Source organism: Geospiza fortis, unplaced genomic scaffold (genome assembly GCF_000277835.1).
Source record: "Geospiza fortis unplaced genomic scaffold, GeoFor_1.0 scaffold138, whole genome shotgun sequence".
NCBI lineage: Eukaryota > Metazoa > Chordata > Aves > Passeriformes > Thraupidae > Geospiza > Geospiza fortis.
Genome location: NW_005054307.1, coordinates 4,635,562 through 4,649,658, shown reverse-complemented (window position 1 = coordinate 4,649,658; position 14,097 = coordinate 4,635,562). Strand labels below are relative to the sequence as shown.

General features: G+C 37.5%; 1 protein-coding gene across 3 annotated transcripts in view; it reads right to left on the bottom strand.

The window, feature by feature from the left end:
* ICA1 (islet cell autoantigen 1) overlaps positions 1–11,413 on the bottom strand; it is a 56,791-nt gene extending 45,378 nt beyond the window's left edge. For all 3 annotated transcript variants that reach the window (XM_031066753.1, XM_031066752.1, XM_005418561.2), the window contains exons 1-6: positions 11,365–11,413; positions 9,584–9,622; positions 7,308–7,479; positions 5,309–5,381; positions 3,547–3,670; positions 1,150–1,348 (exon numbers count right to left, since the gene is read on the bottom strand). In XM_031066753.1, coding sequence (XP_030922613.1) covers positions 1,150–1,348; positions 3,547–3,670; positions 5,309–5,381; positions 7,308–7,479; positions 9,584–9,600 — 585 coding nt within the window. In that variant the 5' untranslated portion in view covers positions 9,601–9,622; positions 11,365–11,413. The remainder of the gene's footprint in view (positions 1–1,149; positions 1,349–3,546; positions 3,671–5,308; positions 5,382–7,307; positions 7,480–9,583; positions 9,623–11,364) is intronic.
* Positions 11,414–14,097: the final 2,684 nt, after the last annotated feature.

Sequence of the window (14,097 nt, the reverse complement as noted above, 5' to 3'; positions counted from 1 at the left end):
AAAGATTAGATGACTAACTGGGGCACTATTTGTTCCATCCCTTTCTTAATTGCTATTGTCACCACTTTGGTTTACAAAAAATAGCATAGTTAGATGCATGCCAGTCCTTTCCTGTTAGGATGGTTTAGTCAAGCTTTTAAAATCCACAATTATATACCTTTTATCTTCCAGGACTTTCAGTTACAGACTGCTTAAGCCATCAATTAACAGGATTTTCTCTTTTATACATTACCTATCTCTAAGCCACATACATATATACATGTACACTTTAATACAGTTTCTGTTATTAGACCTCTGCTTTCCATTATGACAATTTCTGTAAATTTTTTTACTGCCTTTACTCAAAGCATGAGCCACTTGGTTATACCTAAGATCCTAAGTCTTCCTGATACGCAGCATCTATAAACAGCCAACTGTGAACATTATAGACTTGTAACAAACTTGGCTCTAGGGCCTCACTAGAAAATGTCTCACTAGAAAATGTCTCACTCCTGTACTGGGACAGGATCAGCCTAAATAAATTCTATACTCTCAGCTGGTAGCAAAATTGCAGCCTACCACCTAGGACATATGATTTAGCAAGTCTTTTGGGAGGGGAGGAGTTTAGCAAACTTGAGCGACACTGAATGAAGGCTATTTATGGAGAATGCCTCCTTAGCAGTTTTAGTGTTCAGCAGTTGCCAAAGAATCACACTGAACTGCATCAGGAACCTAAAAATAAATTCCAGATTTGCAATTCCTCCCCAAAATCCAACAATAGCGAATTTTGAAAATGTTGGTCTTTAACTGCCCTCAAAATTTAGCAGCAGATAAATTAGGTAGCGCACTTCTGTTATTGTTTTTTAGTTGCAAAAATTAGTATCTCCTTCCCCCTCTGACAGCAGACATGTCTTCCTCTATTAGTCATTCAGGCATCACCACTAAGTATTCAAAATTTGATAACCTTCTTCAAAAAGTTATATTATTTAAATTACAAAGATATATGCTGAAGTTGAATAAACTACTAAAAAACGCCTTTCCTTACAGTTCACACAGAAGAGGTTAAGATAAATGGCATCCTTATTGCTTCTTAATTATGCCCTTCTTGGAAGAATCAAAACCATGCCTCATTGTCATTCATTAGGCAATCCCTTCTAGGAAACTTCATACCTTCCTGAACTTTTCCATCTGCTTATAAAGATCTGGATCCAGCTCCTGAGACACATCTTTCATCCAGAGCAGAGCTCCTCTGTATTCAGTCCGATACTGCTCCATCCTGTTCACTGTCAGCCACGTGTCTGAGATGGCCCTGTATCTGAAAGTCTCCACTTCTTGATACAACCTACTGAGAGGAGCACGGAGTGCTAACCTGGCAGAGGGCATGAAGGAAAGAGAGGAAGGAGAGGAACATGTTAAAATGTTGTTCCACAAAGCATTACTGACAGTTTACTAGCACTCAAAAAAAAACACATATACAGCCAATACAGTTCACTTAAGTGCCAGTGTACATTCAGATGATTCTACCACATGGTTGGAGGTACACATGAAACACAGTAATTTTGAATGAATATTGTTTGCAACTCTTCTGTTCAAATAGCAACTCTTCAATTATACATGTGAGTGGAAAAGAAACCACTTCTACTGTGCCTATGTATTTTAGTTTGACCACTTGTATGTTATTACCATTCCTGTTCACAAGTTTCATTTAGCAACTATAAAAATATACCTAAGGTAATTTATTACTGGAAAAGTATTACAGATGTATCAGGAATATCATGCTAAACACATCACAAAAAGTACTTCCATTAGCCTTTTCAGTCTTCAAATGCAAATGTAAATAAGTCATCTGTCAGGTAGATAATTATCTGAGTTTTTATTTGGGTTTTTTTTTTGTTCTTTTTTTTTGGTAACTGGAACAATTTCTTTGAAGGACATTACCTTTTCTTTTGGAAGATTCAGACATTTATCTAAATGTTTCTTCTGACAACCACACTTTGGAAAGGCAGTAGGGGACACTGTTGTCCTCCCTATGCCATCACTTCAGCTCCTAATGGGATGTCAACACCAGACAGTATTACTCCTTTTGCTTTGCTTCCTCCTGCTGCTTCTGCTTCCCTCTTGGTTTCCAGCAGCACCCCACTGGAATGGGTTCAATCAGCTCCACACCAGAAGACAGTTTAATGTGCAAGGAAGTCTCTTGGCATAAGAGAATTTCTCATTTTGGCTGCAGAACCCCAAGATATGTTGTCTTGATCTCCAGCTAATGAGCTAGCTATGAGCATGAAACATAAATAAAAGCAGTCCCAACTTCAACAAGAGTTTGAGGACAGCTCAAAAGAAGAAAGACAAGTGTTTGTTTTTATTTTTAATGTGAATTTATTTAAAAAGATGCCTTAAAAATGTACTAGGCAAGAGCTATAATATGTGAATTTAATATGACTTGGTTTTTTTCCATTTTCCATGATGTTTTTTCTCATTCCACAAATTCTTACCAAGATATCTAAAAGAAAGTTTAGTTTATGTAGATATGCACTAAGATTTCTATTAACAGTTAAGCCTCATAAAGGAGCAAGTCATCAGCACTTTTGATCAAAGGTGCCTTACAAGTGCCTTAATGATCCCAGGCATGATTGTTACTGGAGGTGCTAATGACCAAACTCTAGCCCAAGATAAACACATGAAATTCTCAGTGCTCTGTATGCTATGCTTCATTTTGAGCCAAACAACTGCACTGTTAAGATAAAGTCAGAAAGTATCATAGTAGTTAAAAGCCCTCCAAAATCCTGTAAAACATAATGAAATAAAATTTTCCTTTGTGAGTGATGGTGAATTTGATCCTTTCATACTCCTAATGCTGTGAAAAAGAGCATCACAATACTTACCATGACATCAGGTAATGTTACTTTTAAACTCCTAGAGCAAACACTGGGTCAGTGACACATGAAGGACTCTGGTTAACAGCAGGTCTTAGTGTGCTTGTGTGTCCATCTGGATTCCTCACCTTTTACTTGCCCCTGCACAACCTACAAGAGCTCTGTAGGGATCTAGGATCTTGTCTCAGAGGAACTTTACACTAAAGTTCAAGCAGAAGATGGCATTCAGACTCCTCCCTTCTCCTCTATCTAGCTGAGGTATGAGACTCGATGGCCCAGAAAAAAGTATTCCCTTACTCATTCCCTCCCTTGCAGACACCTCCACAGTGAGCTTGCTGCAGCACTTCTCTGCAGAGTGAGAACTGCTACCAAGCAGGAGAGGATCTGACATCAGCTCCTTTACAACCCTACTGCTGGAGAAGCTATGGAGATGCTACAGGACAGTCTTAGAGCTACTGAGCTGAACAGGCAGGGGATCTGAAGATAGACATAGCAGGTTATGGACAAAAAGCAGCATCAGGAAAAATTCAAGAAGTCACTAATATTGCCAATATTACAGCAGATTTTGTCAACAATTTTCCTATCAATTGGTTCCTAAAACATTTCAAATGGCCAAATGAATGATGACATTGGTGAATCAACTACCATTATCACACGTACTATGCAAATCAGACACAAATGTTGACCCATATACCTTTGCTGAGAAGAAAAGCAGAGGGCCTTTCCTGTAGCCTGCATCATTTTTCCTGCTCTTGTTTTATCCTGAGAACCCTGTGATCGAAGAAATTTCCCCAATTCATTTTCTTCCTGAGACAGAACTAACAAAAAATAAATGAGTTGTCAAATATGTTATTTAATTGGTTCCTAACAGCTTAAAAACCGGCCTAACATCAAACAGTTTAAGTCACTTTAGGTCTAAGCAGCAAAGCAAAAATAAATAATTTCACAGAATTCCTGTATTTAGTAAACAGAAGATCTGATTCATTTGAGACATTTACTGATATATTTAACAAGAACCACAAAATTCCACGAGCACAATGGGACAACAGGAAAAATGTGCTATTTCTTTCTTAAAAAAAAAAACTGAGGTGGTTATATTACATCTTGATTGCAGTTAACTTTCAGAGTTGGGTTTTTGGGTTCTGTCTGGTTTGGTAGGTTGGTTTTTAGTTCTTTTTTACCACTTGGACTGCCTCAGGTGATAGCATACTTTTATTGAAGCTAATTCCAAGTTGTACTAAGCAAAACTCATTTACTGGCTTTTCTCTTACTCGCCATTCTTCATGCTTGACTACATAAAATTTCACATGACCAGTCTAGTACGTCATTTTAAAGAACATTTACTTTCAAATTACTTGGCAAGATTACTTGACAACTTGAACATTCTAAAATTCAAACACTGTATTTCGACTACCTGAAACACATCTACCTCAAAGAAACTGATAATTTTTTAAACAGGAAAATGAAGTGATTTTACACTGAATTGTTGACTGCTTCTAAACTGGGACCATAGACCACAGAGAACCTTACAAAAACATTTAATGATGCTCTCATCTCTTTGTCTTTTAAAGTGGCTATCTCTTATACTACCAATGTCAATCGACTAAGAGAGAGAATGGCCTAAAACAATGAAAGAAGATGTCCTGAAGTCCTCTTGCCGTTTTCCAAAATGGCAACAGTCAATTCCAATGCAGACTCAGCACTCTTTGGTAGAAGATGCACATCTGCATCTGATGCAAATCTTCCATCAGATTTCACCTGCCAATTCTTTAACTTGATACACTACTATTCTGTATTTCAATTTTACCTCCTGATTCTGAAACATTCTCTCTGACTTTCTTTGGATAAAGAAAAATGAAAGCCTCGAGAAAACGCGATTGGAAGATTTACTGATTTCATAGCTGGAGTCTCTCCTTCAGGTCAGAAATCAAACAATATGGACTGCAGAGAACCTTTAGAGGACATTTAATACAATTTGCTGTTTGAAACTTTCCAAATTAGGTCCCCCATGTCTCACTAATGACTATCACTAATTACTGCATAATTTTTACAATCAAGTCAGCATTATCAAATTCATCATAATAGCATAGATTACTAAATTATAAAACTAGTAATAAGACAAAAACTCTTCATCAGCAATCCTGATTAAAAAAAGCAAAACACTAAAACTGTTTAGAAAGTGGTGATGATTCCTAGACAAGACACTTTTGAATTTGTCAAGCAAGCAATGGGAAAAAAAATTAAAGAAAGCTTTCTCCAGTCATTATTGCTATCACTGCATTATATCAATATATAAAACATCAGAACTGGGAAATCTTCAAACAAATAACCATCTTTACTTTTAAATAGGATGAAACTAGTAGTTCCCCGCTTTCATTTTTACCTTTTCACTTGTTCAATGATTCCATAATGCAGACCTTCTTATCATTTTAACTACTGTGTTTGATCATACTTACAACAAATCCTTTTTTGATACAGTTCAATTGCTTTCAGCAACTCCATACACGTTCTCTGAATAGAATGGAACAGCTGATATTGAAACGAAATACAGAAAAATTTGTCAAGCGTATGCAAGAAACACTGAGGAATAAAATACAAGAAAGACCTTAATTTTTCATAGAAATTATTAGGGAACATTCTTTTCTTCTTGAACAATGAGCAATATTTCTGGTATTTCCCTTATCAATTGTGCTCTTCTTTCAATTAAGTTTTTTACTGAAACTAAAGAGTGACCAATCACAACTTTACAGAAGGAAAATAAAGAAAAACTAACTTTGGAAACAGGTCTCCAACAAACAGTTGGTAGTTACCAAATTACTTGTGTTGGGTGTGGGTTTTTTTAGGTGATATCTTTGTATAGATATGAAGACGTACAAATCTGCTTCTAAAAACCTCATGGTAGAACAGAGTTATCAAAATATTTATCAATCAATCATTCTCACATGTGGGAATATGCATACTGAATTTTTCATAGACACTGTGAAGTCTAGTAGAACAAACTTGCATAGCTATGGCCAACACAGAAGGTTGTTGATTTAAACTGAAAGTTTTATTGGCATATTGGAAACAAATTTCTAAAGTAGCAGCTTTCAAAGAAGTAGAGGTAAAAAAAAAAAGTCAGTCATGACTATATTTTGAGATTATTTCTAGGAAATAGAAAAATTACTACTCTCTCTGTCTGTCCATCTAAAACCTCCAGCCTGCAACTTAAATCTAAACTCTACCATATGAGTCATTACACAGCTAGAAGTAAAACAGACCACTGGCACAGTCAGTGCTTTCTTTCAAGGCTGCTTGACTATAAATTTACACAGGTCTTGTCTTTTCAACTGGAAGTATGACTTGCAAGTGAGAATTTGTTCAAAACACGCTTATTCCGCTTGTGTGAACACAAGTTTCCCTATTTCCAACCCCACTTGAGCTATCAAAGCATCCTTCCTGATGAGTCTGCAAAACAGCAGACATGGTAAAAACTCAGGTATGTATTTATAAAATATTGTTCCATACTTCCAGCTTGTTTTACATCAGTACTCCTGGATTTATAACCCATTGTGAAGACTCTGTAAGTAGAACCACCAGGTGATAAGTTATTGCTCTTCTTGCGTGTGTTGTACTACAGCCTCCTGTATTTCAGCTAAAACCTAAATAAACTGAGACTCCTAAAGCAATATTTTTTTAGGAAATTACAAGAAAGCCAGTAAAGCAAAACATTTACCACCATGTAAGAAAACAACACAAACAGAACTTACATGGACATTAACTGGCTTATTACACTTCCATAGTACACCCTCAATTTTTTGCTTTGTCTCAAAGACATTCTAGGTCTTCATTCTGTAGAACTTTAACCTATTCTTTTTACCTCAGTAGGGTTGAGGATACTGACAGTAGGACTGTATTTGTCACACAGCAGGATTAGTTCTCCTGATTTTAAAGACTTTCAGAAGCTTCTTTTGACATGTCAGAACCCACCAATCTGCTTGAAACCTTCAGAGTAGAACGCACTGTGCACCTTGCTCCTGAGCATATTGCATGTTTTTCTGGTATATGTGGTATTTCATACTTGTATAAAAAAATGTCATTTGTATGCTCAATAAAATACTTTTAGGAAAAAAACCAAAGCAAATCACCCTAAAGTGACATAGGCAAAGGATAAGCTCCTGACTCCCCTGCTAACAAAAGGAGAAAATCTGTCCCTAAAATATGAAAATAAATCTGAGATATGTTAAGTTCCAAATAAAGTTAGAGGGACATAGGGTTTTGTGTTACAAAATTCCCCATATTCCCTGAATTTACATAGATACTTTTGTCAGAATCTGGAAGAGATATTACATGAAAATTATAAAAATGTATGTATGTTATTATATCCTATGTGCACACATATTAAAGGGTTGGTGGAAATGAAAACACTTTAAAATTTTAGAAGTAGAGAACAGACATTATGTAAACATTACAAACCTCTAGTTTTGCATCCAGATCTGCATCTGAAGCAACAACATGCTCATCTTCCTTTTTTCCTGTAACTTTTATAAGGGTTTGTTTTGTTTTCCAGTATTTCTGTTGCATTTTATTGACCACAGATTTTTCTTGGCTTTGAGCATATTGATCATAAAATTCTCTTGGATAGTTGCTAGAATATTAACAAACAAAATTTAAAACTTCAATTGCATGCTTTAAAAATAATTCCAATGCACTCAATTAATACATTTCCATTAAGAATATTGCATTTGCATGCCAACACATATATTCTAACATGCAGTTCCTCATTATGCATTAATAACAAAGCAACTAAATTACTGTATTTCCCCTCCTACTCTGAAAAATAATACACTGGTTTCAACTTGAATATCTTAACCATGCAGTACTGCCTAATAAAGAGCCTCAAAGAATTCTTCCCAATACATTAAGAAAGGATTTATAGCCCATGGAATTAACTTTTTATTTTGTATAATTAATAGAAGAGTTCCAAGTGAACTAGCAAAGTTGCTTAAGCAGGTAGCAATTTTCATGCCATTTCAGCACTGTTGGGATTTGACACAGCTCATTTTATGAATGGGATTAGACTACTTCTTGCCCTCCTTTTTTGTAATTGAATAAAAAAAAAAGAATTAGAAGAACACTCATCTTTTTTGACCGTGCTATGTGAAAGACTGATATCTCACATCTCTCTATACAATTGGCTACATGACAACTGTGGGTGTATAACAGGTAACCTTTTCTTTCAAGGATTAGTTTTCACTGACAAATAATTCTGCATTCCTGCAGCAGACAAAATAAAAAGTGCAATATATAAATTCCATATTCCACAATATTTAAGCCATACTCAGACAGCTTAATAGAAAATACAGCCTTATCATGAAATCTCAGTGTCTTTCAGGAAGTGTTATTCCATTATTAATTTGTGCAAAAGAACACACATTTCCCCCTATGTACATATATAAAAAGCTGTGGTACTCTTTCAGCTTTTTAGAAGTACATGGTTGCTAAACACTGCTATATTGGATACTTCACAAAACTGAAATAGGTTGAGTTTATTTTGAGAAGACACCTTACACCTGGAGTGACAAACTGGGGTTCATTATGAGATATTGACCCCTAGTTCTGTTCACAACACACAGATTGCTCAGAGATGCTACCGCAAGAGGTCTTCAGACCCAACATACACATCAAGTCATGTATGGAGACATGTGTCCCTGCCCATGGCAGGGGGGTTAGAACCAGATCATCTGTGAGGTCCCTTCCAACCCAAGTCACTCAATCTGCCTATGACCCTCTGATTATATGTATCATATAGATATAGATATACATTTGCTGTGAAGCAATACAGCCATTCTGAAAAAACAAGCCATTGGTACACACTCCCCAAAAGGGTACCACATCTACCCTACATAGTCACTAGTGACACAGCTTAACCTGAAATGGAAATTGTTTTCACAGGGTTACATTACTTGGTTTAGTTACTTTTAATCAGTGAGTTATGTGACAGTACCTTAATTACCAAAGAGATGGTAAGAAATTAAACTGGAAGTGAGCAGAGATAAAATTTTAAAAAGCACTTATACAGAGTGCTTTTTCATGGCTTCTTTACCAAACTTGAAAGGCAAAGATATTAACCCATTCAATTCTACGCAAATATTAGTTCCAAGAGTTTAATTTATTAATTAAAATCAAAATGGTCTTTTGGTGCTACAGCAGAAAATAAAAAACATGTACAAAACATACTACATTTTATTTGGAGCTCTGTACAAACAAGCCATTACACATACTGACAACAGACAGCCTAGCAAGCTGGGTGAATATTATATTGACCTGATACATGCTGCATCTTAAAAATACAAAATTTACTGCCTTTAATGAATAAAAAAGCCCTCCTGTATTATGAGAAAACATAATATGAGAGTTTAATAAAAATAGCATTACTTTAATAATAATTAAAAATACCCATCAAACTTCTCACAAGGTACTATAAAGACCTTAGCTGCCTGGCTAATTGTGTGCTTTGACTTCTGCTACAGCAGTGAAAATAACTGAGATCTCATTTCATTAATCAAGTGAAGAAAACACCATAACTCATTTGATGTTAACCAGCTACTAATAGAAGGTCACAAAAAGATTAGAAAAAGTGCTGGGATTAATACAGATTCCTGAATTATGAAACTGATAAATGAACTGAACAAATCAACATACAAACACTAAGAGCTCTTTAGAATAAAAAAAATTATCAATATGCTTACTATTTATGACCTTCCATGATTCCTGTTTTCTTCAGACACCTAAATAAGAAATGATCAGTTAATACAAGTATTTGTATTGTTTAGATAAAACACTAGAAATCCTGTATCTTTTCCCTCAGAAAATTACTATGCCGTAGCATCTTGTTTACCATATTAAAACAGAAAACTCAATCTGTGAGCCAAATTACTTCCTTGTGTACCACAATTCTCACAAAAACCCATTACAAATGGATTTCAGTGCTGCCAATCCTTCTATAGTTCGCAAGTTTTTCAACCAAAGGCAAATTTACCAGGCATAAATTCAGTGACTTTTGATGAGGCATGCCAAAATTGCCCATGATAGGCATCACCCTCAGTGAATTTTTTTTCCTACAAGTTTTAGCCACAACAAAATTCAATTACTTTTTAACTTTTTTTTTTTTGCCTATATCCCACTGACCTATTTTTCTAAAACACTAGTTACATCATGTCTTGAGTCAGAGATGTGAAATTTAACGACCAGATGGTTTTTCTATGAGGGACACTGCAGATCCTGAGGATAGAATATGATTTGTAGGCATTAGAACTTTAGATTTTTTAAGTTACCATCTCCAGCTTGGATACTCAAGTTTCCCTCTTCACTTTGAGCTGGCCAGATGGCATGCACATAATTTCCCACCAGAACCTGAGCATGCTCCTTCCAGGCCAAATTTAACAGCCAAGCCAGATACTCATAAACAACAGGCACCAGGCTTCTCCCCTGCTGCTTTCAGAGAGGACTGGCACATGGTTAACATGGGAATAGAAGCACTGCAGCAGGATCTGGGTGAGACCAAAATGAAGCCAGTGAGATGGGTGGTGCTGCTGGGGAATGGACTTCAGCAAGTAGAGGCACAGAATGAACACACCAACAGGCTCCACTAAGGTATCAAGCTGATTGACTGAGAAAACAGTAATGGAAAAAGGAGCTAGGGAGGTAACAGTGCTGAAACTGAACTTTGGCTCTAATCCAATTAAGAAAGAAAAGGGGCTACAAAGGGGAGTCATCAGCATGTTGGAAACTAGCACAGTATTGCATACAGACAGCGTGGTTAGCACTGGAGAGGCAAAGGGACTGGAACAGATTGCAGGAACCCAAACAAGGCAATGCAAACAACCTGGATGCTTCCTGCAAGCATAAAGCACATGCACTTCCATTTGGAGCTGAATGGAGCCAAATCTCAGATTTCTGAGCCTAACCTCTCTGCTGTCAGTACCTGTGAAACTTGCTGGCAAAGATCCAGGAGATACTGAAAGATTATATCAGAGCAGGAATTTTGCCTGAATTGGAATTTTTGTGAAATGTTCTTAAGCACTGCAGGAGAGACCACAAGAAAATTAGTAACTCTGTCTTCAGACCAGAGTTCAAATGTAAGGGTCAACCGCGAAAAAAGGAGGAAGAAAGAATCTTTTCAGATTGTTGTGTTACAGAACCACTGAGTCAGACAAGATACAGAATGGACTGCTTTGCTGTTCTTTCTAGAGCCACAGGCACAGGCACTACTAACTCATTTTCTAATATCTTTATAATCTTGACTTCAGTGTTTTCACACTAGTCCTCCTTAAGTCAACTGGGGGGGTGTGTGAGTGAGATAAGACCACAGGATTTAGCTTGTGTACACAAGCTTGTCCATGACTCAGTTACTCAGCAGCACACTTGGTTTGACAGAAAGCAAAGAACAGCCTGTCTAGGTGGACTAACACGTACATTACATGGAATGAAGTATAAGCAACCAGCATGGGGAAAAGGTGCAGGCACTGACCTTATTCACTGTACACATCCACCTGCTTCTTCTGGAAACCACTGTCCCTACAAAAAATAAATAGGGTCATGGTGAAACAGTTGTCATTTGCAAGTACAGCTCATGCTCTTTCTTCCTAAACATCTAACCTCACCTTTTGACTCTGAAATCTTCCTAGGTATACTCTTCCAGGTCCTACATAGCACCCCTATGCCCTGAAGATATTCTTTGTGGGAGTTTTTACATTCAAAATTGTTGAAGATTGCATGCAAGATGTTTTCCATTACCATCTGTATGGCTGATTACCTTGTCAAGTGAGCAGTTTGCCTTATCTCTCTCTTTGAATGACCACATTCACACCTTCCTCGGGAGGGGACCTCCGCTGATAACAGACTATTGAATATCGGTGCATGACTGATAAGAACTGTAACATCCCATTGTGAGATGCTCCGCCCAGAGGGAGGAGCCAAGCACTGCTACCCCATATACTCTGAGATTCTGAAATTGCAGTTCAGTTTTGTTCTCCACGAGATTCCCCAGAGGAACAGCAGCTGCCTTTTCCTCCTGGATCTTCAGAGGAAGACTACATCCTTCTCTACAGATTCCCCTTGCTCCAACAGAATCACGCCTGATACTTCAGAGGACTGCAGCCACATTTTCAATCGGACTGCCACCAACACCCGGACCCACAGGGTGTCAGGTTGGGTTCTGACTCTGTCAGTGTTGTTCCAGTGGACTGTATTGTTTATTTTATCCTTTTTATTTCTTCCCTATTAAAGAACTGTTATTGCCTGCTCCCATATCTTTGCCTGAGAGCCCCTTAATTTAAAATTGTAGCAATTCGGAGGGGTGGGGAGGGTTTACATTCTCAATTTCAGGGGAGGCTCCTGCCTTCCTTAGCAGACTCCTGTCTTTCCAAACCAAGACAAAAATGGACAATATTTTCATGGTATGAAAAGAAGGGCATGTATTCTCTGTTCTGCTGTGTGATGGGATGGCATTTGAGGCTACAAGACCTGCTGGGATGGTGTCCTATGGCCAATCAGGGTGGAAGGAAACAGAAATGGAGCCTTACCTACACTGCCTGCTGGAAATGGCTCCTGGCATGCGATATCACCCAAAACTGGACAGGAGGGACAAAGGTCCCAGGGAGTTCTAGATAGTTTAGATAAAAAGCATGCAAAGCAGATGGCTGTAATTAAGCAGTAGCAACAAGCAGCAGCCCAGGACACAAACTCAATCCCTGTGCCTGTTTTATTTCCAGTATGGAGCTGACTTTTGGTCCTAAATGAGAATTCAGTTTGCAAAGACAGCTTCGTAAGTACTAGCATTGAAAATACAGAAATGTAGTTGCTAAAAAAAAGTGCAGTAAATTGTCTCTGCAGTAATTTAACAGGGCCTTAATTTATTTATATAATCTCTTACTTCATGTGTCGTTACTCTGTTCCAAGTCCAGGAACCAAAAAAGGTTAAGATATGGTTCAGCTCTAACAAAGGACACTATTAAAAGCATTGCTGAAAACAGTAAGATTTTTTAAAAAGAAATACCAAAATCTAAGTCTAGTCTCAAAAAGTGAGAGATACTAATAAGAGGGGACTGGAAACAGCCCAGGGAAGTATCCAAGAATTAGAGGAACATTTAACAGCCACGTAAAAAAGAATCCCTACCGTCACAAAATGCTGGCCCTGAGGCTGCAGAGAGAGATCAAGAATGAGCACATAACCTCTTATTACTTCAAGTTTGGAACTCTTATGCTTTCGAAGAACAAGACAAATGTCCCAAACAGAAGTAACCAGGCAGTTGGTCTTTGCCAAAACTGACTACAATAGAAGCACATGACACTAACTTGAATCTACCAATACTCTCTCCAAAAATTGCAGTCAAATTTAAAATTAACCTATGTTATCACACAGTTTTAGATATAAAAATAAGCTTTACTTGCCAGAAGGAGTTGATGTAAGGGACATTTTTTTGCTTGTTTTTCTTCTCAGTGTATTAAAACAAACAAACAAAAGAAGATAAAAGTTTCAATAAACAGTATTATCCTGACAATGATTAACAAAAGAAAAAAAAAATCACCTCCCTATAGGAGAGCATTTGTATTGGAAAGTTTCCATGATATTTGACAATAAAGAGTTAAACAACACTTGTGATCTCCACAACAGACTTTACCTTGACAAACAAAAGGGAGGGATACTGTAGATGAGGGGGTGGGTGCCAGAAGCAAGCACACCTGCTTTACTCACACCAGAGAAAGCAGTGCCCCATTACACACGACTGTACACAAACCCATGTTTAATACTGCACAGTGATGGATCTGAGGCTTCCTGAAGAAGTCTATTCAGGGTTCCAGTAATTTTGCAAGTGCTTCTCAGTGTTTTGAGAGAGACTAATGCTACCTCAGTTTAAGCATTAAACCTGAGCTGGCTCTATTCATAACAAGTCTGCTTGGAACACAAGGAGCCACAGAGCTGAAAGACTCATTCCCATACAGAACCGGTGGGCCCACAAGCCCTGCCAAAACCTTGAAAATCCTTGTGTTTTTGAGGCACCAAGAAGACTCAGCATCACTTTCCACAACCCATCCTCTTTGCAGACTGATGCCAGAGAAGACAGGCACAGCCTGGACACTCTGAAATACATCAGAACTGTTTCTAGACTCTGCCTGGCTTCAGGTGTAACACAGCTGAATTCAGGCAGCGCTCAAAGCCCTGCCAAAACCTTGAAAATCCTTAGCATGTGTTTTTGAGGCA